Here is a 27,151-nt window from a genome sequence, read left to right on the forward strand (position 1 = left end):
CCAGGAATTGAACCAGCACCTTTCCGTACATGGGACGACACTCAACCAACTGAGCCACACTGGCCAGGGCTTCCCGACTGTTTGAAGGCCACCCTCCTTCGGTCTAAATGAGGGATATATGTAGTTTATGTCTCATTAGGTGCCATAGCCAATGGCCTCAAGGCCCAGCTCCCTGATCTCATTTGCACCAGTTGCCCTTCACTTACTCTGCTCTGGTCAGGTGGCCTCCCCGCTGCCCTCCAATCTACCAGACAAACTTCCACTCAGGCCTTTGCACATAGTTCTCCGCTCCCTTAACACAGAGGTCCCCTCGGCAGGAACTGCCAGGGCTGTCATCAGCTAGTGAGCACCCAATTACCTCCTGGGTGGAGGTGGTCCCACACCAGCAAGAAACGGTTGGACTGTGCCAATGAGGAGCTACCGACAAAGAAGGGAATGATGGGAGGCTGGGAAAATATTCAAAGCCATCCACGGAGGAAATGCGCAAACTCTGGATATTTTTGCATTAATGACAGCCAGCAGTTATTGAGCAGGTGGTTCTGTCACTCTTCCTTATCCCCAGTTCTCATTGCACACCCGGGGAAACTGAGGCTCAGAGAGCCTCTAGGGCTGCACAGCTGGGAGCAGCAATTCCAGGACTCAGCAAGACCCCTTAGACTCCAGCTAGCATGTTTCCTCCATCAGATAGGCTCTTCCTGGATCGGTCAGCAACTGTGAAGCCCCCAAGACTGGGCGCGACCTGGAGAGTGTAATCTCGGGGGGAAGTGATGAGCTTTGAAGGAGGTGCTGTCTCCCCAGAGGAATGAAGAAATGGAGGAGGAAGGTGAGAGTGGCTCACAAGGCAGTCTGGTGGCCACACTGAGTGTGGTTCAGAACATGTGGGCCAACAGCTGCTGAAAGCTCGCTTTCTTCATAGACCAGAAGGCCTTTGTGGCAGCAACAATCTCAAAGCGACTGGCCCACTTGGCAGCAGCTTGTGGAGGCCCAGAATCATCACTCTGGACACTGTTCATTCTCTTTCACCTCCATTTGAGAGTGTGAGGAGTCAGACTCAGGCAGATCTGGATCTGAATCTTATTAGCTCTGACTCTTATTAGCTGTGCGATCCTGGCAAGTTACATAACTTCTTTGGGTCTCTGTTTCCTCACCTGTGGAATGAAGATGATCATCACAGCCCACCTCATCTGTATATATAAAAGGCTAAGCGACTGTCCAACCGGTAACTATGACATACAATGACCACCAGGGGGCAGATGATCCAACCAGTAGCTATGATGTGCACTGACCACCAGGGGGCAGATGCTCAATGCAGGAGCTGCCAAGCTGCGGTGAACCGCCCTCTCGCAATCTGGGACCCATTAAGGGATGTGGGAGAGCAGGTTTTGGCCTGATTCCCCAAAGGCCAGGTGGAGGGACCCCACCTGCCGGAGAGAACCTGCTCACTGCAGATGCCCTTCGAGCTGCAGCACTGCCCAGGTGCAGCCGGCCAGGGAGGGACGCAGGAGGTTGGCTCCAGGGGGTGTCCGGCCCATCTGGCCCAGTCCCACCCCGCTGGCCACCTCCCAATTCATTTCCTTTCAATGTGCACGAATCTGTGCACCAGGGCACTAGTATTGAAACAATCAATGGAGTTAATATGGGTAAAGCCAAAAGCAACCTTGTCTGGGAGGACCTGGGCACCTGTGCAGGCAGGCCTCACGTCACTTAGCCCAGTGGTCGGCAAACTGCAGCTCGAGAGCCAGATGTGGCCCTTTGGCCCCTTGAGTGTGGCTCTTCTACAAAATACCACGTGCGGGTGTGCACGTACAGTGCGATTGAAACTTCGTGGCCCATGCGCAGAAGTTGGTTCTCGGCTCTCAAAAGAAATTTCAATCATTGTACTGTTGATATTTAGCTCTGTTGACTAATGAGTTTGCCGACCACTGCCTTAGCAGAAGAGTTCCTGAATATTGGAAAGCTGGTTGAATTTAGCTATTAAAACTGCTCAGTAGCCAAAACCGGTTTGGCTCAGTGGTAGAGCATCGGTCTGCGGACTGAAGGGTCCCAGGTTTGATTCCGGTCAAGGGCATGTACATTGGTTGCGGGCACATCCCTGGTGGGGGGTGTGCAGGAGGCAGCTGGTCGATGTTTCTCTCTCATCGACGTTAATAGCTCTCTATCCCTCTCTCCTCCTCTCTGAAAAAAAATCAATAAAATATATTTTAAAAAAAACTGCTCAATAAAATCCTACGTGCTTTGGGGTACGGGGGGAAGCAATGGGAGCAGGGGTGCCAGAACCTAAAATTGTTTCCTTTTGCAGCTTAGTCTCTGGGTGGAGTTGATGTCTGGGTATGGGACCCTAGGGTCCAGACAGAAGGAAGTCCAGTGCTCCCTAACCCTACCCAGGCCAACAGGTGAACAGTGCAGCCAGAATGCTCTCACCGAGAACTATATAGTACACCTACATCCAGGCTTTACACCAGGGTGACGTCAACTGACACCTTCTGTGCCTCCCTGTCCCCAGGTGAGGCCTGAACTCTCATGCTGACCTTGACATCAGCTCAAGTTCACTCCTGACCTGATTAGTTTGATGTTCATTTAGCTGCAATAGCAGGTACTTATTATTTTGTATTCTTTTCATTACTTTCCCACGGGTTCCAGGGACGGTGGTTTACATCCTTGTCAATAAAGTCTACAAGAGTGGTAGTTCTTATTCATTTCCTGCTGTTGTTGGATCCTCATTTGGGGCATATAGGTCTCGCTAACTTTGTGAAAACTACTTTTCTTTTTTCACACATTTTCTTGGAAACATTAAGTGGGTTCCTGCCATGTGCCAGGCGCTGTGCCAACCATGAATAAGACAGTCCCTGCGCTCCAACAGGGGAGGCTGACAAAGCAGAAGCCACAGCACCGTGTGGCAAGCACTCTGCGGTGGAGACTGCGGCGAACGGGACCACAGTGGGGCTGGGGAGGGGGGGGGGGGCGGAGAGCACTAACCAGCCCAGAGACAAGTACACACGCTGCCAGCTGCCCCGCGGAGTGAACCCTGAGCAGGCTCTCCTTCCACTGAGCCACTGCAGGGAGCATGCGTCCATTTCCAGACCACCTGTGGGATTCCTTTTCAAATACACCTGTTCTCTTTTCACAGCGTCTTTTCCTTTTCCCCAATACTTTCTATTCTTTATTCTTTTTTTTTTTTTTCACTTGAAAACTACATTTTCTCCCTTAAAGTTTCTTTCAGATTGCTCTTGTTGAAAAGTTCCCAGGAGTAGTTAAGCTTCCTGTTTTGGCCATTCACTGTCGTGATGGGATGTGTTTTTGAGTGGTTTGTAATTTTTGGTTGTGAACTTTTTTCTCTCTTGGTGTTCCTACGAGACCTGGGTGGTGGAACTATAGCCATAGTACAGTTACATATTTGCTTCTGTTTGGTTTCCTAAGGTGTCTAACCGACCTAGGTTTACTTTAATATCTTTGCTTAGGGAAATTACTCAATCACTTAGAAAGAATTTCCTGGACATTAACTGCAAGTGTATCCCTGTATTTGGTGCTGTGGAAGATACAAAATGATGCAAGACAATACTATGTGGCTGCCTTACATGGAACTGTCTGAAAGAACCAAATATACGCACAAAGTTAGGTAACCATGTAAGGCAGAGTCAATGACAGGGCTAACAGTGGACCCACAGGCAAGGTCAGAAGGAAAAACAGACAGCTGGGGGAAATGGGGAGGAAAAGCCGAGAGGAGAAAAGGTTTGTGCGAGGAAGTTACGGAAATCTGACTTGTGGGAGGAGAGTTAGTGCCGCTGTAAAGTTAGCTGAGGCTGTGAGTGAACGTCACTGTAGGGCCCCCTGTAGGGAAAAAGCCTTAATCAGGCAAAGGGAAGTCATTTAAAATGCTCCTAGGGTGGGAGGTAGGTTGAATGAAAGTTGTGTTTGAAGGAGAAAACAGAGTCACCTGACTGGGAGTCGAACCCCAGACCCTTTGGTGCAAGGGGGGGGACACTCCAACCAAGCCACAATGGCCATGGTGGGCTAGGAGGCTTTGCAGTGACTCAGACCAGAACAGAACTGGTTAGGGAAGCCAGCACAGTGAAGAAAGGGAGGAAGGGAGGTAGGCTAGCAAGATTGGAATGTGGAAGGTGTCACAGACTCCAAAGGTCTCCTTACACCGGCAGTCGCCAACCTTTCGGACCTCAAGGACCACCAGTTGGCGTCCGCTGCTAGAGTGTTTGTCAGCAGTGGCTTTTTAGTTAAGGAAGGGAGTTGGGAAGGGCAGACTGCTAGATACCTGGACTAAATGGTCAGAAGACCTCAAGAACGTGCTCACGATGAACACAGGATAAGTACAGGCAAAGGGCTGTGTTCCTGCAGACTCAGCCACCGGATTCCTTTTCCGTTTAAACAGAAAGGTTCCCTGAGCACCTTCACAAGCAGCAGGCGGCTCCAGGTGTCCGTGCAGGGGTGGCACTACCAGCAGGGACAGGGCACTTGCTGAATAAACACACTATGTCCCCAACTTACCGGATAACAAAACCGATTTTACCATAGGCTACAGTTCCTATGCATCTCATCAACATTTTAACACAGAGAAATGAAATCGAGCAAAATGTTGGTAGAGGACCAGCCAAGCCTTCCTCTACGAAGTTTGTGAGGGTTATACTGGCGTCGACATGGTGCAAAGCACCTTCAAATGTGTCTGGCACAAAGTGCGATTTTAGGGCCAATTATTATTTCATTCTTATTAACTAGAGATTTAGACTATAGCACCTAGCAGGCACAAGAACTCAACGACTGACTAAAACTCCCGCATCTAGCGATGGAGACTGGCCAAGAACTTGAGAGCAAAACACATTTTCCAGCCGTGGGCCCAGGCGAGGTTCGCGAAGGCTCAGTGAAAAGGATGCTGAGGACGCCTGGGTCGGGTCTGGTGCGGGAGGCAAAGCGGAGGGCCGTCTGAGCCCGCAGAGCCGTAGCCCGGCAGCCGGAGGCCTCGCAGGCCGTTTCCCCAGGGTCCGGGCCGCAAAGGGGCGGGCGCGGACCTGCAGGGAAAACTCCCGAAGCCCGGGCCGGGCTTGGCAACGCCGCAGACCATATTGGGGGCATCTGGCTTCCAGAACCGCCAGCCCCGCCCCGCCGCTCACGGGAGTCTTGGGAGAGCGCCCGAGCCTGTGGCGGCCCACCCGGGCCCGACCCCGCGACCCGGGCCGCCGAGCGCGGCGCCAGGCGCCAGGACCCGGTCCGGCCGCGGAGCGTGACAGCCGAGTATTCCCCGCGCGCCGCCTCCCATGATCCCCTGGGGCTCCGCCGCCGCACGGCTCGGCCTCTGACGTCAGCGAGGGCGGGGCGACGCCGTCACGTGACGGGGAGTGACCTCGGCGGCCGGCGCCATGGGGGCCTCGGACCCGGAAGTGGCGCCCAAGGCTCGCGGCGGTGCCGCGGGGATGGCGGGAGCCGGAGCTGGAGCCGGAGCGCGCGGCGGGGCGGCGGCGGGGGTGGAGGCCCGGGCTCGCGACCCGCCGCCCGCGCACCGCGCACACCCGCGCCACCCTCGGCCCGCGGCGCAGCCCTCCGCCCGCAGGATGGACGGCGGCCCCGGGGGCTTGGGCTCTGGGGACAACACCCCGACCACCGAGGCCCTTTTCGTGGCCCTGGGCGCGGGCGTGACGGCGCTCAGCCACCCGCTGCTCTACGTGAAACTGCTCATCCAGGTGGGGGCCGGGGGGCGGCGTAGGGAGGGGTGCTCACGTGAAGGTGACAGGCCTCGATCTGGTCCGATTGGGGCGGGGGTCGATGGCGACGGGTTTGGGGGGAGGGGCTGGGGCCGCAGGGACGGGAGAGGAGGGAGGCAGGAGGGTTTGGGGGAGGCAGGGGCACAGGTTTGAGGGTGTAGGAGAGGTGCGAAGGGGTCAGAGCGACAGATTTGGGAGAGGGTGGAAGGAACAAGGAGCTTTGGAGGTGCAAGGAGAGGGCGATGGGATAGAGACGGGTTTCTTTCGGGGATGAAGAGATGGAGGCGAGAACTTAGAATAGAAAGGAAGGGGCCTATTTGGGGGCGAGTGAAAAAGCAACAGATTTGGGGGAGGGGCAGGGAGTTTTGGCGAATGGGTGGGAAGGAGAATTGGGGGCCAAGGCGAAATATGTAGAAGATGAGCACATCTTCAGGGTGAAGGGAGCAACGGCTCTGGCTTCGATAGGGATGGATTTAAAGGGATGGATTTAAGACAAAGGACGGGTTGCCGGGGGCCTGGGCCAAAAATTCAGAGCGGAGAAGGCATCAGACTCCAGGAAGGAGTGGAGCTACCGGTGGTGGAATTTGGTGGGAGAGTGGGGAGGCGCACGGTTTAGCAGGAAATGGGGGGGCCTCTGGATCTGATAGCGACGGCAGATTTGGTGGGAGGAGAGGAACATAGGGAGACGCAGTGGGGGAGGGGACTATGGCGTTTGCCTGGAGGGGGAGCAAGGAGGCTTTTAGGGGAAAGAATGACGCATTTAGAGGAGAAAATGGAAGTCACGGTGGGGGTCGGGTGATGGGTCTCAGCCCTTGTAACGGAGGCAGGGGTGCTGCAGGGGTTTGGAAGTATTGGAATTAGGCAGAAAGGGTAGTTGGGACATAAGATGGCAGGATAGAGAGGCTGGCAGGAACTGAGGCCAAGGTAGGGATGTCTGCACAGTGCCATGCAGGTGCGCAGGGTGTACTGGTGCTGGCCAGCAGTGCCTTGCAGAGGCAGCAGGCTCCTTGAGAAAGGGAGAGGTTGAATTGGGAGGAGGCAGGGTGGAGGGATGCATATCCGAAAAGGGCAATGTTTAGATGGGGGTGGTTCAGGCCTGAAGATTTAGCCTAGAATTTTCCAGTTAAGAAGAGTGGGCGAGCCGAAACCGGTTTGGCTCAATGGATAGAGCGTCGGCTTGGAGACTGAGAGGTCCCGGGTTCGATTCCGGTCAAGGGCATGTACCTTGGTTGCGGGCATATCCCCGGTGGGGGTGTGCAAGAGGCAGCTGATCGATGACTCTCTCTCATCGATGTTTCTAGCTCTCTATCTCTCTCCCTTCCTCTCTGTACAAAATCAATAAAAAAAATATATTTAAAAAAAAAAAAAAAGAGTGGGTGAGCCGAAACCGGTTTATAGAGCCTCGGCCTGCGGACTGAAGGGTCCCAGGTTCGATTCAGGTCAAGGGCACCTAGGTTGGTTGTGGGCACATCTCCAGTGGGGGCATGCAGGAGGCGGCTGATCCATGTTTCTCTCTCATCAATGTTTCTAACTATCTCCCTTCCTTTCTGTAAAAAAAAATGAATAAAATATATTTTTTTTTAAAAAGGAAGAAGAGTGGGCAGGGAGTGGGGAGGGGAATAAAAATTAAGATGAAGACCCAACCAAGATTTGAGGTTTGATTCAAGTTGAGGTGGATGTGTGTCAGATTTACTTCTTTATAATTGTACTGACAGTGGGAGATGCCATTGGATAAGAGGGATTTGGATGGATAAGAGAGATTGAAATCAGACTTGGAGTAGAGGGCATAGAGGGAATGGGGTAATAGATTTGGAGGATGGCCTGACTGGTACCTGAGGTGTGGAGTGAGGGTACTGAGAGCTAGTTTTGGCTGAGGGCTGGGGTTTTCGAGGGGCAGAGAGGAGGATCAGTGGAGTGGGGGATGCTGGAGTACAGGCATAGGGGGCTCCATGGAAAGGAGGTGGGAAGTGGCTTCATGTGGACCATTGTAGATGGTTTGCAGGTTTGAGAAGAAGTTGAAATAAGCGTGATTTGAAGAGAATTGGGAATGAGGGAGAATGAGGAATTGGGAAGTAAAGGGAGGCTAAACGGTTAGAACAGTGGTCGGCAAACCTCGGCTCGAGAGCCAATGCAGTTCTTTGGCCCCTTGAGTGCGGCTCTTCCACAAAATACCACCTGCAGGCTCGCACATATAGTGCGATTGAAACTCCGTGGCCCATGTGCAAAAGTCGGTTTTCGGTCTGGGCCAGTCTATTTTTTTTTTTTTAAATATATTTTATTGATTTTGTACAGAGAGGAAGGGAGAGAGATAGAGAGTTAGAAACATCGATGAGAGAGAGAGGGCCAGTCTATTTTGAAGAAGTGGTTCTAACACCGAGCCACACTCAAGGGGCCAAAGAGCTGCAAGTGGCTCATGAGCTGCGGTTTGCCGACCACTGGGTTAAAAGGACTGAATGGTAGGGAGGTGGCCTATCCAGTTTGAACTCAGCTGGTCCTGAGTATAGCATACCTAGGGTGAAATTTTAATGGGCATAGCTTAGGAATCAGTAACATTTTGTAAAAGTAGATACCAGTTTGGGGGGCTAACAGATTTGGCTTGGAGTGGCGGATTTGGGGTAAATAAGAACGCAGTGCCTAAAATCAGGGTTCCTGGGAGTTAGCTTTCAGGGTTTGGAGATGGAAGGGGATAGGCTAACTGCCAGAATCTGATACAGGGCCACAGCTTGGGACTGGGTTCCCGGAATTGGGGATGAAATTGGTAAGTGTGACTCGGGCTCCAATAATGGAATTTTGAGGGCAAGGAGAATAAGGGTGAAGTATGGCCGCTGTGCCTTTGATAACCCAGGTGGGAGTTACAAATATAGGTTTGGAAGCTATGGGGACATGAGGTGAAGGGACACAGCAGATTCAGGGATGAAATTGGAATCAGTGGGACCCCCAAATGGTTGTGACGAGACTGGATAAGACAGCAAAAGAGCATAGCTCAGACTTGGAGTAGAGAGGATAAAGAAATGTTGCCTGTGTAAGAGGAAGAATCAACACAAAACTCAAAACCTTTGAGTTTTAAACTACAGGGAATGTACGTGTGGAAGGGGAGGGCCGTTAGCCTAGGTCAGCTGGCTCATCCCTTTTCTCCAGCTCCTCTAGGATAGACTTTTGTAAAAAGAAGGTCTCATCCAGCCAAAACCGGTTTGGCTCAGTGGATAGAGCGTCGGCCTGCAGACTGAGAGGTCCCAGGTTCAGTTCCAGTCAAGGGCATGTACCATGGTTGCAGGCACATCCCCAGTAGGGGGTGTGCAAGAGGCAGCTGATCGATGATTCTTTCTTTTTTTTTTTTTTTTTTTTTAAACTTTTGGTTTTTATTTTTATTTATTTATTTTTTAATATATTTTATTGATTTTTCACAGAGAGGAAGAGAGAGGGATAGAGAGTTAGAAACGTCGATGAGAGAGAATCATCGACCAGCTGCCTCTTGCACACCCCCTACTGGGGATGTGCCCACAACCAAGGTGCCCTTGACCGGAATTGAACCCGGGACCTTTCAGTCCGCAGACCGACGCTCTACCACTGAGCCAAACCGGTTTCGGCTGATCGATGAGAAAAAACCAAGATGGCGGCATAGGGTAGACACCCGAATGCAGCCTACCACAACAAATTTGAATTTAGAACTGAAAAACAGGGGAGGCATTGCCCTGAACCGCCAGACGGCTGGCTGAGAGGAGGCTCTGCCATCTGGGAAGGAGAGAGAAGGCACGCTGAACCTCAGGAACTGTGAAGGTACGGAGAACTGTGTGCTTGAAAAGGCGCTGGCTTAATCCCGGTGCGGAGAGGAAGGGCCGGACCGAGATTGCTGCTGGCTTACTCCCTGCACGCAGAGAGGGCGGGCCGGGCTGAGTTCGCTACTGGCTTACTCCTGGCGCGGAGAGGGCGAACAGCTAACGCAGCTGGCTTTCTTGTTCGAGAGGAAAACAGAATCATCCTATTGCTCTGATAAACGGCCCCAGACAGGGAGAGGAGAGACTGTCAGGCAGCGGGCAGAGATCTCTTGGAGGTGTGTGAAGCCAGAGGCCATTACTGCGGGACTTGGGGAGGAGCCGAAGGGAAAACAAAGTTTGTCTGCACCAACCCAAGACTCCGCCCTACCTGTGGCTGAGCACAGAAGCTCTCCCAGAGGCTGGCTTTCTCTAAGGAGAGACTGGCCGGAATCCAAAGCTTGTCTGCGCCTTTACCAAAGAGGTGTGCGCGCCTGCAACCAATCTTCCAAAACTCTCCACGAACAGGACTTTTCTAAGGCGAGACTGACAGGGAACCAAAGATTGTCTGCGCCACCCCGAGACCCCGCCCTATTCAAGCAGCGTACGGAAACCCTCCTAGCTGAGACACTGCTGATCCTCACAGCCAATTGGCTTGGAGATCAACGCTTCCCAGTGATACCAACAATAAGCAAGGCTTAACAACAAGACTGCACACACAGCCCACAAAGGGCTACACCAAGACTGTCCACCGCAGGTAACTACTGGGCTCTACCAGAACACCTAGCACACAAAGCTATTCCATCAAATCAGGGAAACAACTAAAATGCAGACAAGAAGAAGGACACAAAGGAAGGAGATGGAGGAAAAGAAAAGATTGGACATTGAGTTCAAAACTACAGTTAAAAGGTTATTCTATAATATCCTAAAAAAGGCCAATAAAATAAATGAGACCTATGAGGATATGAAAAGGGAGCAACTAGAAATAATAAGGGATCAACAAGAAATGAAGAAAACATTGTCTGAAATAAAAAATATTATACAAAATCCTAAAAACAGAAGGGAAGATCGCAAGAATCAAGACAAAGATTTAGAACAAAAAGAGCCAGAGGACACTCCTCTGCAGAAGGGAGAAGATAAGAGAATCCAGAAAGTTGAAGATAGTGTAAGAAACCTCTGGGACAATTTCAAGCGAACCAACATCAGAATTATGGGGATTCCAGAAGAGAGAGAGCAAGATACGGAAAGAATACTGGAAGAAATAGTGACAGAAAACTTGCCCCACCTGGTGAAAGAAATAAACTTACAAGTCCAGGAAGCCCGCAGAACCCCAAACAAAAGGAATCCAAGGAGGACCACACTAAGACATATCATAATTAAAATTCCAAGAGCAAAAGACAAAGAGAGAATATTGAAAGCAGCAAGAGAAAAGCAGGTAGTGACCTATAAAGGAGCACCCATAAGATTGTCAGCTGATTTCTCAACAGAAACCATGCAGGCCAGACGGGAATGGCAAGAAATATTCAAGGTGATGAATAGCAAGAACCTACAGCCAAAAATAATCTACCCAGCAAAGCTATCACTCAGAATCAAAGGACAGATAAAGAGCTTCACAAATAAAAAAAAAGCTAAAAGAGTTCATCACCACCAAACCAGAATTATATGAATTGCTGAAGGGGGTTATTTAGGAAGAGGAAGAAGATAAAGATAAAAATTATGATCAACAAATATGTAGCTATCAACAAGTGAATCTAAAAACCAAGGAAATTAAAAAATCTGATGAACAATATTAACTGGTGAATATAATAGAATCAGAGGTATGGAAGGGGAGTGGACTGACGATTCTCAGGGAAAAGGGGAGTGGGGGTGCGGGAAGAGACTGAACAAAAACTGTGCACCTATGGATGAGGACAATGGGGGATGGGGAAAGGACAGAGGGTGGGGTGGAAACCTGGTGAAGGGGAGCAATTGAGGGGGTGAAGAGGATCACATTTGTAATAATCTGAAAAATAAAGATTTATTAAAAAAATAAAAAAAAAAAATAAAAAAAGGTCTCATCCAGAGAAGCTTTCTTACTTTACAATCAGTAATATGTCAGGTAGCTCAGAATCCCATCCATATGGGACAGCGTGAACTTTCAAAAACCCTAAAGCAAAGAAGAAGGGGAATTGACCCAGGAAAGCACTAGAAGCATACCCAGTTCAGTTTTTAAGGCAGAGCCCCCAACCCTGCCATTTCTGCTTTCCACATTTCAAGAGTTGCTCCTCTGGCATGACTCAGTGGTTGAGCATTGACCTGTGATCCAGGAGGTCACTGTTAGATTCCCCGTCAGGGCACATGCCTGGGGTACAGGCTTGATCCCCAGTGGGGGGCATGCGGCAACTGATCAATGATTCGCTCATCATTGATGTTTCTGTCTCTCCCCTTCTCCCTCTCTGAAATAAATAAAAATATATTTATTTGTAAAAAATAAAATAAAAAAAAATTGCTGGTCTGGTTCACTGGTCCCCAGACTCCGTTGGCCTGCTTTGAGGGACAGGGCTACTGTTCCAGCCTCCTGTCAAGGAAGGAGACTTCTCACCCCACTTACGTGCTGGTCTCCCGGACATGCTGCCTCCTGCCTGGCAGCCGAGAGTCTCCTCAATGGGCTGCTTAGCAAACAGCCTCACTCCTCAGAGACCCCACTTCCTCACGGGGTGTGGGTGGCTTGGTCCTTCACCCACATGAGGTTCACATGTAACAGCATCCACACAGCAAAAGGGACCATAGCCCCATGAAAATGTGGAACTTTCTGACACAAGGATATGGGTGATTGAGGTTAGAAAACAGTTGAGAAATTGTTGGAGGAGCAGCTGGGATTTGAGGTGGCAGACTGCTCTGAGAAGAAGAGATCTGTTGACATCTGTGGGTGCGGTAAGAAATTTGAGTTGTGGGTGACCTTTGGAATGGGTTACTTGGAGCTGAGCTGTCTGAAGTTTGGGGTGAGATTTTGTGTTTTGGTGTTAACCACATTTACAATTGAGACTGGACTGAAGTTTTTAACCTGGAGATGACAGTAAACAGATCTAGTCTGAGATGAGTATGGGATTCAAAGTATATAAAAATAGGGGGTTTTGTCCTGGGGATGTCTGGAAGTTGAAGGTAATGATTTTGGGGGATGGGGATGACTTGGATAGTGGTGGGGCAGTCTCTGGACATTTCTGCTCATTGGGAGATTCATGATCCTGATGGTTATAGACACTGACGAAATTTCTCTTACGTTTTGTTGGGGAAACATCGACAGGAACAGCATTAGAATCTGTGGGGAAGGAGTGAGAGGCCTGGGAAGATGAGAAGCAGTGAGGTGGGATCTGACCTTTGTGTGTGTTGATTCTGAAGGTGGGCCATGAGCCGATGCCCCCCACCGTTGGGACCAATGTGCTGGGGAGGAAGGTCCTCTATCTGCCGAGCTTCTTCACCTACGGTGAGTGTGCTTCCCACACCGACGGAAGAGAAGCATCAGGTGGCCCTGGGGAACAATGGGCAGCATGGCACCCAGTCAGAGCTGGCATGGAGGAGGGGATGCCAGAGTGTGGCCCGAGGCAGCAGGGTGTTGGGGTGAGAGCTGGTGAATAATACAGCTTTGGTCCATATCCTTTACCTGGCAGCAGGTCAGGCGGGGCTGGAGGGGGTGGGCTGGGGGACAAGCCGGGGGGGAGGGGGCGCAGACAGGTGCTCAAGGGAGGAGCCAGTGAAGACACTGATCCTGTCATCCCTGCCCCCAGGTTGTGCCTGGAATTGGGGGGAAGGGGGGATAGTGAGGTGTCCTTTGCCTTCTGAGCAGTCGGCCCTGCTACTAGCTTTTTTGCTTTCCTGCTGCCGTAGCAGGAGGCCTGGTTCTCTTTCTTCTTTCTTCGGCCTCTTTCCTTTGTGTTCCCCGGGCATGGAGCCACCTGACTCTGGCATCTCCGCCCACTGGGTATAGAGCAGTGCACGGTGAGTCTGGCTCTCCCTGTGGTGTGCCCTGACCAGCCGGTGAGCTGGGGCACACAGCCTCACTGCCCTGCCCGATTCCTCTGCGAGTGGCATCAGCATCTTCATGCCTGGCCCTTCACACACCTCTCCCGGCCCTGGCCCAAGGTCTCCACCAAGAAGCCCCCCTGGCTGCCTCTGCTGCTCACCCCCTGGGCCGTGGGCACCAGCTGCCCAAGAGCTCTCCAAGCCCCCATGGCTGCCCTTTCTCCCAGTCCCCCCTCAGGGTCGTCATGGAGGGGACTTCCTTTACATGTTCACAGCCAGCCCGGTCCCCTCATGCCCCCTCCACCTCTGCTCTTACTCTTTGGTCGTTCCAGAATGTTCTCTGAAGACCTTTGTTTCTACTGAATAACGGGGCTTCGCCTCCTGTCCCCTTTGTTTCACTTCACCCACTGCTGGCAGACTCTGCTGTCACGTTTCTCTTTCAGTCTTGCCGCCATGGTGCTGGGCACAGTCTGGGGCCAGTCAGAACGTGTCATTTTGTGGGGAAATGTGTTCTTATTTGTTTTTACTTCAAGATTGTCAGTGTGGGGGAGGGAGATCAGCATGAGGAAGGCACCCCCGGAGTGCAGTGAGGCTGGGGACCCAGGCAGCACCGGGCCTGTGGGAAGCAGGGGTGTGGGCTGCCAGCCCCTCCCTGGGGCGTCTGTATGGCTGGGCACCCTCCAGCCGCGCCGGCCTTGTTCACGTCGCAGTCATCGCCGCAAGGACTCAGGAGAGGGAACGGACTCACTGTCTCCTCTTGCGAAGATGAACAGAGTGCTGAGGTGCTCCCACCCGGTGACAGGGATGTGTTTTCCCCGGGTGTTGTGGCAGAGCCCATGGGTGTTTCCGGACACACACTGCTCTCTGCGGGGAGAGGCTCGGCTGTGTGGAGGCCTGGAGCCTGTCTAGAAGCATCTCCTCCCCTGTCACGGTGGGGGGGTGACAGGTGGAGGTGTCACGGTGGGGGTGTGACAGGTGGAGGTGTGACGCAGAGCTTCCTGAGGGAGTTCCAGGGGCTGCGGGAAGGAGAGGGGCGGGGCTTTGGGCCCAGCTGGGCCTCTCTGGACATTTTTGCTGCCTTTCTCTGCTCTCACTTGTTCATTCTTCATCTCAGAGATGGGGGAAGTAGGGAGCCCTAACTCCTTTTTGGCTGCTGGGCAGGTGAATAGAAAGAGGCTGAGTGCCTCACTGGAGGTCATATTTGTTTACCCAGCATCCCTCTCCCTCTTATTGAGTGGTGCTCCCCTCCCCCAAAACAAACCTCCCTCTGCCCACTCTGAAGCCAGCGCCTGTGTTCTCCGCCCCCCCCTTCCCCAGCCCGCCCATCTCAGGAAGCAAGTGTGCAGGGAGCAGGTGCTGCAGCCCGGGGGAGCCCTCTGGCAGTGGCCGTGGCGGTGGCCTGCTGGGCGGCAGACATATTGCAGAGAAAGGCCGGACAAGCCGGTTCCTGCCACTGTGAGGCGCTGGAGAGCTGAGTTGCGGGTCTGAGGGGAGCATTGTCTGAGAACGTTCTGCCAGCTTCCAAGTATGCAGCTTTGTAAAAGTACAGCAGCTTTTTGAACACAGTTTTAAAGTTGATATTAAAGAAATCAACAAAACATTAAAAAAGCGATCCTTTCAGAGACCCCAGTGAAGAAGCTCGGATTCGCAGGTGGCTCTAGCTCCCTGGCTGCTGACTTTTTTTCTGTAAAATAGCCCTTGCCTCTGCTTTGGCTCCTTCTCCACTTGCAGGTCCTCTCCCGTCTTGGTTAATGAATGCCACCCGGGCCAGGTGCGGTCCCGGGGCATGCCCAGCGGACACGCATGAGCCTCTTCTGGGAGCCCCTTTTTCCTCCCTTGGGTTGAAAGCTTTATTATTATCTATGAGAACCCTACCTTTCTCCTTTCCCCTGAGAAACACTTTTTTTTTTTTTTTTTTTTTTTTTTTAATGAACAACAGAACTGGTTTCTGGGTTGCAGCGCTGAAGTTACCGAGTTGAAAACTAGAGCTCGGTTTGCCAAGTAGATTTGTCAAAGCTAAAAAAGGAAATGTGCGAACTTGTCAGGAATATGTTTTGAAGGCTTTTATGTTTTGAAGGGATGGGCGAGAGAAGGAGTTGGTGGGGCCTGATTGCTTCCAGGCTCCTGGGCGGATCTCCCCTCCGTGACTGTGACTTCGGAGTGGGCGTCTGGGCTGGCGTGACACTGCCACCCCTGCTTCCTTTTAGCCAAGTACATTGTGCAAGTGGATGGGAAGATCGGGCTGTTCCGAGGCCTAAGCCCCCGACTGATGTCCAACGCCCTCTCCACCGTGACCCGGGGCAGCATGAAGAAGGTGAGGCCCGGGGAAGTCAGCAGCAGTGGCCAAGGTTCCCCTGAGCTCCCGGCCACCCCAGAGGCAGCCTGTGCACTGGTCCAGCGGCCCGTTCCCAGCCTGGCCGGGCCACCCCTCAGCACCATAGCCAGGCCCCAAACCCTGGTGGCCCGCTCGTTGGTCGGGAGGGTTACCCACAGTCTTCCCGCTTTCCCCCGGCTGTGACCCCAGGCTCCAGCCCTGGGTTCCCTGAGGCTGGCCAGCCAGTGGCCACGGCAGAGGAAGTGGTAGGGGCTGCTTCCATGAGTTCCAGCAAGAGGCACTGTGATTTGCTTGGCCCTCCTTTGTGTTCGCTCAGGTTTTCCCTCCGGATGAGATCGAGCAGGTGTCCAACAAGGACGACATGAAAACCTCTCTGAAGAAGGTGGTGAAGGAGGTGGGTGCTGGAATTGGAGAGGGAGAGGCCCGGGGAGAGGCCTGGGACAGGTCTTTGAAGAGGCTCAGGGTTGGGTCCTCATGCTTGCATGGTAGGGGTGACGTGGAAGGCCAGTGTGGATACCGCAGGGAGCCCCAGAAAGCCTGCAGCTGCTTGGGGGCCTGGCCTGGCCCCAGCAGCACTCCTGGGGGGTGGGAATTGGAGATGCAAAAGTGGGGCCACCTGAGGGAGACTGACCCCCTGTGGGGGCTGCGGTATCTCAGTTGTGCCCTTTTGAGCTCTTAGCTCCCCAGGAGTGTCCGTTCCAGGCGCAGGCCAGACTGAGTGGTTGCCGGGGTTCTGACCCCCCTCTGCCCTCTTGCAGACCTCCTACGAGATGATGATGCAGTGCGTGTCCCGCATGCTGGCCCACCCCCTGCATGGTGAGCCGCCCCACCAGAGACCGTAGCGCAGAATGGGATGCCCTCGTGGACTGTAGCTGGGCGGCGGGAGACTTACGGGGAAGGGGCAGTGAGGTGGGAGTATTGCATTGCAATCCCACTGAGGAGAGGTTGGCCGGGAGTCCTGTCCAGAGGGAGCTGAGGCTCTTCCCAGGTGGAAGATGGGGTGCCGTGGCCATGGGGTGTGCTGGGAAGCCCAAAGGCCCTTCCCCCCGCTCTGTGACCCAGGCCATGATGTGCAGGGGCCACCCCCGCGGGACCCCACAGCTGGCTGTCCTGTGCTCTGTGTTTGCGTCATGTCACCTCTGTGTTTTCTCTCTCCTCAGTCATTTCAATGCGCTGCATGGTTCAGTTTGTGGGACGGGAGGCCAAGTACAGGTGGGTAAATCTCGGGACTGAGGCATGGCCTCGTCCCCATTCCAAGTCTGGAGGACAGGCCATGCTGGCCAGTCACTGCCCCTTCTCAGCCTGGGCTCTGATGTGCTGGCCTCAGAGGAATGTAGTGGCCTCCATAGTCTGTGTCCAGGGGCCTTTTCTCTGTGCCTCTTGTCCGGGCTGCCCGGGGCGGGCCTGGGTGCCCTGCAGAGAGGTGCGTGGCCGGGGAGTCCTGGCACCAGAGCTGATTCTTTTCTTAGGACTGAAACAGGGTTTCCTCCTGCCCCCTAGGCCATGCCCTAAGGATTTCTCCACTGTCCTAGCACCTGCTCACAGCTCGCTTCCTCCTCTGTCTGCTGCAGCTGGTGGCCAAGTGCTCACTGTGCATCTGCGCACCACACTGCAGGGGCTGGGGCAGAGGGACAACAGCCCTTCCCTCCGGCATTATCCCTCCTGCCCCTCAGGCTCAGTCAGGACAGGAGGCGGATCCCGGATGCCTGTGACAGCAGGACCCGCCTCTGTTACCCTCTCTCATTCTCGTTTCCTGGGTTCAGCTGCTTTCTGCTGCTGTCCTGTGGGGTCCCTGCCCCAGGAAGCTTGGCTGCTAGGGGCCCTCACTTGGGGCTCACTAGTGGGAAATTGGCCCGTTCCCCCAGACTGAAATGTGAGCTCGGCAGACGGACCAGCAGTGGCCGTGCCCCTGTTCCGAGGAGAAAGATAGTGGGACCTGGCAGAGCTTGTGCCCTGGAACCAGCACCAGCCAAGGCTTTGGCTCCCACCGTCTCTTTCTCCTGGGCCTCTCCCGCCTGAGGCTTTGCAGAGCCTCATGCAGGACAGGCCACTTGGCTTTGCAAGGTCACGGGTTGCTCTGGAGCCTCCTTTCCATTTCTCACCCAGAAGCCCATCTGGTCTCCTACAGGCCGTGATGAGTGCCGGTCCCGGGCTTCTTGCTGGGGAGGCCAGATGCCTTTCCCAGGCTGCCTCTGGGCGCTCTGCTGCAGGTCCCTGTGCTCCTCCTCTGCCTTCTGGGAAAGTAACTCTGCCACTTGCCACTCCCCCTGCTCTCGCTCAGGCTTCTCTACAGGAAGGTCGCTCAGCCAGAGAGAAGTCTAGGGCCAGGCAGAAGTGCCCATCAGGGTGCCGTAGCCCAGGCCGCACGGTTTAGGCCTAAATCCCAGACCCACACAAAACAGTGGTTGCTAACTGCTGAGTTCTGCCCAATGCTGGTGGGGTCTCTGAGCTGGGTAAGTACCCTCCCACCCTCAAACAAGAGCTCTCATCTCCACTGGGTTCTGCCTGGAAGCAGAAGCTCCCCTGCCCATCCCAGCCAGGACTCATGGTTCTGAGCAGCAGTGGGGAGGGGGAGGACAGGGTGCTTCTCCGGGTGACCTCTAGCCCGTCTTGCTTTCTTCACAGCGGCGTGCTGAGCTCCATTGGGAAGATTTTCAAAGAGGAGGGGCTGCTGGGATTCTTTGTGTACGTGAGTTTGTACCCCCAAAGCTGGCCGCGGGCATGGCTCTGCTCACAGGCTCCCTCAGCCTCTCAGGCCGCAGCTGCTGGCCTCAGCCTAACCCCAGGCCCCACTCCTGCCTGAGTGGCTGCACTTCACGGCGCATTCGAGCTGCAGATCATCCAGACTAGAGCTGTGCATGCTGGTCCAGACACGGCCACACAGAGATGGTACTATTTGTTCAGTGCTGACTGCGCTGGCCACCCAGGCCCTGTCCATTTGCCAGGGCTGGGGGTGGGCATGGGGCTGGCCATGAGCCAGGGCACTCTATTGTTTCATTGCTGAAAAATGACTGACAATCTGTGCCACGCACTGAGGACCGAACACTGACAGCTCCTAGTGACAGCATTTCTGAGTTCTTCCTGTCTGACATGTAGGGAATTTCACATAACAGTTCCTATTTCTGGCTTCTTTTAAAAAGTCAGAAAACCTGGCGCTGCTCAGCCTGTGTTTGTGCAGAGTGCCTGCCAGCAGGGCACACGAGCTCCCCAGGACCACAGAGCCTCTGCCTTGCTGTGTCTCACACCCACCTGCTTTCCCTGTAAAGAAAACACCGGCAGAATAATCCATAGATGGAGCCCAAAAGCCGGGCCTGACAAGTGTCATCTGTTTTGCCTTTTAAGGTCCAGGCAGTGGCATGTATGTACTTAGTACGGGCTCTCTGTTTACTCATATTGTGGTTTTATAGTTGGCCACATGTTTTCATTTATGATCCAGTGTAACTAAGAATCTCTGTGTGTGCCTCATCAGGAGGTGATGTTTGCCCCAGGGACGTTGGTACTGCCTGGAGACATCTTTTGTTGTCCCAGCCAGTGTGCAGGAGAGGCCAGGGCTATTGTTAAACATCTGCAGTGCCGAGGGCAGCCCACAACGAAGGCTTATTCAGCCCGAAATGTCAGTAATGCCAAACCGTACCTTATGTACACACACTCATTTTTATATATACACCTGTGCATATATGCTTATACATTTGCCACGTGACTGGTGTATCAGACTTTAAAACACTACCCATCGCCACCTCTGGTGTTTTGTTTTTTTAAAAAAAGATATTTGCATTGCTCTAACTGGTTTGGCTCACTGGATGGAGCATCAGCCTGTGGACTGAAGGGTCCCAGGTTTGATTCCGGTCAAGGGCATGTACCTTAGTTGCAGGCACATACCCAGTAGGGAGTGTGCAGGAGGCAGCAGATTGACGTTTCTCTCTCAACGATGTTTCTCTCTATCCCCCTCCCTTCCTCTCTGTAAATCAATAAAATATATTAAAGAATATATATATATATATATATATATATACACACACACACACACACACACACTATTTATTTATTTATTTATTTATTTATTTATATTTATTTCAAAGAGCAAGAGGGGGAGAGAGAGAGAAAGAGAGACATCAATGACCAGAGAGAATCATTGATTGGCTGCCTCCTGCACACCCCTACTGGGGATTGAGCCCGCAACCTGGCATGTGCCCTTGACCAGAATCAGACCTGGGACCTTTTAGTTTGCAGGCTGACATTCTGTCCACTGAGCCAAGCCAGGTAGGGCGCCTCTGGTGTTTCCACGCTCACTGTGTAGTGCCATTCTGGAGTGTGACTGGGACTCCTGTTGGTCACTTACCCTTCGGGTTCTGCTTCTCTTCCCGTGGGTGTGGAACAGGGACACACGCAAACGTTACCGTTCTCAGAAGTCACCAAAGGGTCCGTGTGGAGAGGCCACCTGGGCGCAGGTGGGAGCAGCATGATTAGAATTGCATTCACGAGGTTCATTTTCTTAATATCCCTCATAACATAGATGTGAAGTTCCAATTCTTGTGAACTTTTTAAGTATTTTGAAATACAATTTTTAAAAACTCAAAAATCATAATTCTACTTCCCCTCCCAAGAGATAGCCATTTTTCTGGAAATCTTTTCAAGTCACTCCATATCTACACCAGTAAATAAGCACATTAAAACCACCCGCACACACAGGTGCTGGATCTGGGGGGAGCTTCCCCTCTGCTTATCTCAGAGGCCGTCACTTTTTTTTTAATTTAATTTATTGGTTTTTTAATTTTAATTTTTTTTTTTTTTTTTTACAGAGAGGAAGGGAGAGGGACAGAGTTAGAAACATCAACGAGAGAGAAACAACAATCAGCTGCCTCCTGCACACTTCCTACTAGGGATGTGCCCGCAACCAAGGTACATGCCCTTGACTGGAACCGAACCTGGGACCCTTCGGTCCGCAGGCTGATGCTCTGTCCACTGAGCCAAACCGGTCAGGGCTGAGGCCGTCGCTTTAAAGGTCGGTGCTTGTGAAGCTTGCTTGGTTGTGAACATTCTGGGGGAAGACCACATGCGTTGAACAGTGTTTTGTGAGAGTTGGTTAGGCATCAAGGCCAGGAGAAAACTACCAACATGTAGGTACTCTTTCATAATCTGTATTGAAAATCCCGGATTTAGCAAAATTCACATCTTGAGGCCCAGCTTCTGTGGTTTGAAACCAGAAGCTAATCCAGTATCAGACGAAGCACATAACCCCAGTCCTGGAGAAAGGAGCGTGCCTGCCTGTGTGTGTAGCCGCTGGCCTGTGGCCCCGCAGGCTCTGCCGGAGGCAGTGGATGTGCTGAGGTTTGGAGCTTGGAACATCCTTGCTGCTTCCTGGGCGTGGAGCCCCAGGAAATTCCCCCCCACCCCCTGGCTCATGTGTGCTCACCTTGTCTTTTAGCGGCTTAGTCCCTCATCTGCTGGGCGATGTGGTTTTCTTGTGGGGCTGTAACCTGCTGGCCCACTTCATCAATGCCTACCTGGTGGACGACAGCGTGAGTGACTCCCCAGGGGGGCTGGGAAACGACCAGAATCCAGGTTCCCAGGTTTGTTGGAACAAGGACTTGTTCTTTCTGTGTACCTCTGATGCCCAGGGTCTGGGGCAGACTCAAGGACTCTGGGGTTCTGAGCGCCAGGCCCCGAGGGCTAGAGAGGGCTTCTGGGGGAGAGGTCTGAGAGGAGACCTCTGTGGTCCCCAGCTTAGCTTTGCCACAGACTGGCAACCTGGAGTTTATGGAGTGCCCGTCCCTGGGCAGCTTTAGAAATCAGAAATCCTAGCTTATCTAAGACTGTGTGAGTTATGACCCAACTAGGGTCAGGAAACAAGAGAGACCGACTCCCAGCCATCCTTTCACTCCTGCTTAGTGTTTGATGTTTTGAAAACCCTATGTGAACATTATGACGTTGGCTCCTGAGAGCACCCGGTTGCGAAGGGAGCAGGGCAGGCATGCCATCCTGTCTCCCAGACAGAGACGTTGAGGCCCAGAGACAGGGGCTCTCCAGAGGCACTTGGCTGGGATCAGCAGGGCTGGGCCTCAGTCCTCCCTGTGAAGGTAGGGGTGCTCCCCCCTTTAGGTTTTCGAATCAACTAGGAAGTGTGTTACACAGGAGCACCCAGTATTGTGTTCACAGAGGCCCACACCTGCTGCGCTCAGACCTCAGCAGTTGGGTCGGGCATGTGGAGGCCTTGCCTTCTAAAAGGCACCGAGAAGAAAGGAGTCTTAAGGACCTGATGGCTTGACCGATTCTGTCTGAATCCAGATGAGAGTTGGGGAACAGTGATGGGTGAGGGTTGCTGATAGCCAGCCATTGTAACAGCAGGGATTGCCAACCCCAGGAAGGAAGGTGAGGATTTAGGGACCTATCTACTGGGGGTGGAGGGTGTCATAGTCTACATGTGTCTGTGTCTGGGCAGTTCTGTGTGTCTGGGCTTGTGCCTGGTGAGTGAGCAGTGAGAGCCTCAGTCAGTCTTGTGTAGGTGTCTTACTGGCCTTTCAAAGTGAGCGAATTCAGACGGCCCCTTTCTCAGGGCCTCGTGGGTGGGGAGCTGCTGCCGTCAGAGCGCCAGGCGGGGACAGCGGAGGTGGAGGGGGCATCCCACACTGATGGGTTCCCTCTAGTCTAGGTGGGCGGGTGTGTGACCAGGCCTGCTGCGTTTAGCCTCCAACAGCGGCACTCAGCAGCCCCCCTGAAAGTGCTTTTAAAGGCTAAGAGGAAGCTGCCACTGGCAGAGGGCTGAGCAGGCCTGCATCCAGGGGTCTTGTAGGTGCTTCACCTGGTGGGATGGCCATGCCACAAGATGCTGAAGGTTAGGTGGTCCCCTTTCCGGGGCAAGGTTGCGGTCTGAAGGGGCCAGGAAGCCGAGGCCGCCCCCATTTGGATGTAGGACGGATTTGGGCCTGGGTAGTTCAGGAGGCTGGCTGTCTTCTGGCCTGTGAGCACTCCCTGGGCACTGTGCCAAGCCTCACACTGACCAGGGCAGCACAGGCCAAGCCCTCGCAGCTCACAGCCAGTGGGTTGCACAGGCCAGCCGCCAGGGATCCCCTCACCTGGCCTTCACTCCTCGCCGTCCCTGCGGGACCAGGGAATCCCTTCAGTCTGGCTGTCCCACCCCTGCCTCCCGGATCTTCCCGTGGCTCTGCTCCAGGGCCATGGAGGCCGCTGGCAGGCCCCGGAAGTGTCACGGGGGTGTGTGAGGCAGGGAGCGGTCGGGGGGAAAGGCCAGGACCAGGCAGCACGGCAGGGTTCTGCAGTGAGACGTGTGCATCCTGAGGTGTCCGTGGCAAACCCGTCTTCCTTTTTGTCTCTGCAGTTCAGCCAGGCCCTGGCCATCCGCAGCTACACCAAATTTGTGATGGGGGTAAGTCAAGTCAGCCGCCCTTCCCTGCCCCGGGGGCCTGGGAGGGCAGCTCTGGGGGTGGCTGGGGGCTGGCCGTGGTGTAGGATGTTGGCACAGTGTGCCCCTGCTCCCTGAGCCCCCGTGGGACTGGCGAGGGGTCACTGACACGCAGGTCTCCCCGGGTTTCAGATCGCGGTGAGCATGCTGACCTACCCCTTCCTGCTGGTCGGTGACCTCATGGCCGTGAACAACTGTGGGTAGGTGTGCGCCCCTCCACCAGGCACTTTGCCAAGGCTGCTGGGCACCCAGCTGAGCCTGTCCAGCGCTCTGCCCCCTCCCATCTGGGCCTGACATCCCGCCTGGCACCCTGGCTCCCCTTTGGGATGTCTGGTTCGGGAGGCGGGTAGCGGCAGTGCCACGCCGTTCCTTCTTGGGGTCCTTCCTGGGTGATCACCTCCAGGGCTCTCTGGGTCTCACATGCTCCCCTTCCCCCCAGGCTGCGGGCCGGGCTCCCCCCCTACTCCCCCGTGTTCAAGTCCTGGATCCACTGCTGGAAGTACCTGAGCACGCAGGTGAGCAAGCTCCAGAGGCGGCCTGAGCCGGCCACGGGGGTTTGAGGGCGCTTCACTGCTGGAAAGATAAGGGTTGCCATGGAATCCAGGGTTGTGAGGAGGATAAAGAGAATGTAAATGCAGACTTGGTTTAAGACATTTAAATGGACTTTTCACTTTATCTTAGGGTTTGAGGTAGTTAGATCTGAGTCCACTTAAAAATTTACATCAGAAAAAGTCCCCTTTTCTTCAACTCTTAAGACGGCTGGATCAGATGTGTGGGAGCCATGGAGGGGCGCACACCCTCTCACACCTGGAATCAGACGCTGGAAATGGGCCGTGGGGTTGAGGCAGCTCCTGCCAGGCAGCTGGCGTACTGGGGGCCGAGCCCTCTGGCGGGACACCCTTCGCCCACAGAGCCTGGGCCTGACCTGGGCCACACGGTGGGCCTGGTGCGGGGGCAGTCTGCACCTTTCTCCTGGCTGGAGCCCTTGGGCCCCCTGCCAGGGCTCCTGGTGTCTGGGGCAGATCCTCGCCTTCCTAGCCTTGGTTTGCCTCGTGAATGGGGCAGTGCCTGGCGAGCAGCCCGCGCACTGCTGACCTGGGGTTAGTGAGAGGACGGATGGGGGGACGCGCAGGGCAACGGGTGCAGTTCTTCCCAGTGGCCCAGTGCGTTCCCTGTGCGTCTCGTCCTGTGGCCATTGGAGGGCCCGGGCCACTTGGGCTCTGGAGCCAGAGGACCCTCCTCATGGGGTGCTTACTGAGTTACCCATCACCAGTGGACGCCTGTGGCATGCAGTGGCCAGTGAACCACTTCGGCTCTTGTCCTTCAGGGATGCAGCCTGGGCCCTCCCCGACCCTGAGCTCGGAGCCGCTGGGCCCTCCTTTGCTCACACTGGCCTTGCTCGGGGGCAGGATGGGAAAGCTGGCCTCCCCTCTCACTGACCCAACTTCCTCGCCGTCCAGGGCCAGCTCTTCCGAGGCTCCAGCCTCCTTTTCCGCCGGGTGTCGTCAGGATCGTACTTCGCCGTGGAGTAACCTGAATCACAGACCCGCGGCGCAGCCTGGCAGCCCGCCCGGCCGCCGCGGGGTGGGGCCTGATCAGCCTGGGCCTCGTAAGACGACTCTAACCCAGCGACTCCTAGATGTGCCGCAGCCCAGCCGGGCTTCGGCGTCCACGTTTGCCCTGTGTCTGTCCAGAGCGGGCTTGAGTGGGGTGAGGCTGCATCCAGGGATCAGTCACCTGTTGGGCCTGGGGAAGGGGGGGCGGGGCTGGAGGACGGGGCGGCAGGGGAGGGGAGCCCAGGCTTCACAGAAGCAGAATCCCCGTGCTTCACACATGTGCCAGGTCTGCCTATTGCAGGTCAAAACGCTGCAGAGGCCCAGGTTGGATGGGAAAAGGCTCTTGATGTCAGGTCCCACCCCACTCGTCCCCCAGTCAGCCCCCCCAGTCAACCCCAGCTCCCCCTGCAGCTCAGCTGGGAGCGCCATCTCCTGCTTGTAAATAGGGTGTGATCGCCTGCCACCAGCCGCCATCATGCCCAGGCCTGTGCTAAAAGCTGTGGCTAGGTTCTGCCGTTTTTCTCAACACTACTTTTCTGATGGCGAGGCAGCCCCTCTCAACAGGAAATCACATGGCCACTCAGAATGTGTACCTCGTTGAATGCACACCTCCTTAATGGTGACGCCTCGTGTGCGGGATCTGGTTCCCTGTGCACTTGTGAACACCCAGAAGTTAGGCAGATCAGCATCTCTAGTCCTACCCACTTTGACCGTTTCGTCCTCAAATAAATGTACTGGTGGTGATTTGGAGTTTTGTGGGAGTCTCTGACTTTGATCTCGCAGTTCTTGGTGTCTGTGCGAGGATGTGCTGTGGAGCGGCAGGGCTGAGGCAGCACAGCCTGGGTTGAGAAGTGCCAGGCACGGTGTAGATCAGCCACCTGGGGGGGTGGTGGTGGGGAGATGGGGGTGGTTTCTGAAACAGACTGGCCAAGATGCCATTCACAGATCAACAAGCCGTGCGTGGGCCTGTCGCTAGGGAGACAGTCCCTTTAAAGGCTTCCCAGCTTCCAAAGGTGTCCCTCCAAACCCTGACTCATCTCCGCACCAGCTGTGGGTGGGTTTGCAGTGTTTACTGAGTCATTTGGTGTAGCCACGTGGCGACAGCAGAGGGGCCGATGTGGGCCCAGCTGAAGCATCTCTGCCCAGCGCCGGGTCCGGAGACAGGCAGAACGTACTGATGGGCGGTCCCGGCCCTGAGACGCTGGGGGTTTGAATGCCATGGCGGCCTGGCCTGCTTCCTCCGTGTGTCTTGCCCTTGCTCTAGCCTGGTGGTCTGGTGACTGGTCATGTCCTCACAGGTGCGGGCGCTCACCCCAGGGGAGGCCCTGGGGTGCTTTGGCAGGACTGGTGTTCCCCAGAGGCCTAGTGACAGATGGCTGGAGAGCAGTTTATTATGGATCCTTGCTCCCCCAGAAGACATGCCTCAGCAGGTGTCCTGACTCTAAGGGAGCAGGGAAGGGGAATGTGCCCTCCCCCTCCAGCCTCATTTCTTTACAGAAGGCAGGTCCTTCAGGGTGAGTCTGCCTCCAGGCACCTGCCATTCTCCAGCCCAGCGTGGTTTCCCCAGCACTGACTCCGGTTTGGGATAACCTTTCTTCCTGTCTCCCACGTCCGGATCCTGTGTGCACTGATTACTTCTCACGGTCCCAGTCCTGTGCTGCGCTGGCCTGAGGACCCTTCCTCCCGGCCTGAGAGGCCACCTGGAGCAGGAGGGGGCCAGATGGGCTGGCGCGGTGCCTGAGAGCCTGCTGTTCCAGGTAACACCCCGGGATCCCTGAATTTCGGGGTCTCGCCATTTCCCAGGCTCTTCCACACCCAGAAATGCCTAGAAAACACCTTTTAATCCTCTATTTATAGTTGAGCAGAGTCCAGGTTTTACGTCTGAACTGAAAAGCAAGTTTTCAGTTCAATATTCAGATGCATATGTGTGTATTAAATGCTCCCTTTGATGCCTGGGCCCTCTGAGCACCTGGCATGCTCCCTGGCAGTCCAGGAAACAGAGTGGCAAAGTCCCAGTCTGGCAAAAGAGGTGGGTTGTATTGGGGCAGGAGGGAAGCTGAGCTGTCTGCAGAAGGAGGGGTGATGGGCTCGGGAATGCTGTGAAGCCAGTCACCACCCCCACCCAGGGACACTTCATTCTGATGGACAGAGCCGGGCAAGCCTGTGACAGGGACCCCTGTGATGAAGCCCGAGGTGGCAGCAGCCGCCTGTGCTGGGAGCCAGCCCCTCCCACCCTCTGCATGCGTTCCCAAAGAGGCCCCGCCCCTGGCCTGGGACAGGTTCTCAGGTGACAGTGATCCTGAGGGTGTTCTTCACAGGAGGCAGCATTGGAAAACGTCCTCTGGGACAATTGGGTCAACATCTGAAAATCGATGTAAACA

At 54.4% G+C, this 27,151-nt stretch overlaps 1 protein-coding gene across 2 annotated transcripts; it reads left to right on the top strand.

The window, feature by feature from the left end:
• The first annotated feature begins 5,025 nt into the window (after positions 1-5,025).
• MTCH1 (mitochondrial carrier 1) lies at positions 5,026-25,520 on the top strand. 2 transcript variants are annotated; one of them, XM_036413584.2, is made up of 12 exons: positions 5,026-5,687; positions 12,839-12,923; positions 15,667-15,773; positions 16,111-16,188; positions 16,553-16,610; positions 16,955-17,006; positions 18,420-18,479; positions 21,220-21,313; positions 23,131-23,178; positions 23,347-23,414; positions 23,654-23,729; positions 24,675-25,520. In XM_036413584.2, exons 1-12 carry the CDS (start codon positions 5,367-5,369, stop codon positions 24,744-24,746), a joined length of 1,119 nt encoding a protein of 372 aa, XP_036269477.1. In that variant the 5' UTR covers positions 5,026-5,366; the 3' UTR covers positions 24,747-25,520. The 2 variants fall into 2 exon arrangements, with proteins under 2 accessions (XP_036269477.1, XP_036269476.1); XM_036413583.2 differs by having other exon boundaries at positions 5,341-5,687; positions 21,220-21,364.
• The last annotated feature ends 1,631 nt before the right edge of the window (positions 25,521-27,151 follow it).

This window comes from Pipistrellus kuhlii, unplaced genomic scaffold, assembly GCF_014108245.1.
Source record: "Pipistrellus kuhlii isolate mPipKuh1 unplaced genomic scaffold, mPipKuh1.p scaffold_m20_p_5, whole genome shotgun sequence".
NCBI lineage: Eukaryota > Metazoa > Chordata > Mammalia > Chiroptera > Vespertilionidae > Pipistrellus > Pipistrellus kuhlii.

Excerpts from the sequence above, each read along its gene's own strand:
- MTCH1 (XM_036413583.2), top strand. The coding sequence starts at position 5,367 with ATGGGGGCCTCGGACCCGGAAGTGGCGCCCAAGGCTCGCGGCGGTGCC. Across the intron at positions 16,189-16,552 it reads TGAAGAAGGTGGTGAAGGAG|ACCTCCTACGAGATGATGAT; the intron begins GTGGGTGCTGGA and ends GCCCTCTTGCAG. Across the intron at positions 18,480-21,219 it reads GGGCTGCTGGGATTCTTTGT|CGGCTTAGTCCCTCATCTGC; the intron begins GTACGTGAGTTT and ends CTTGTCTTTTAG.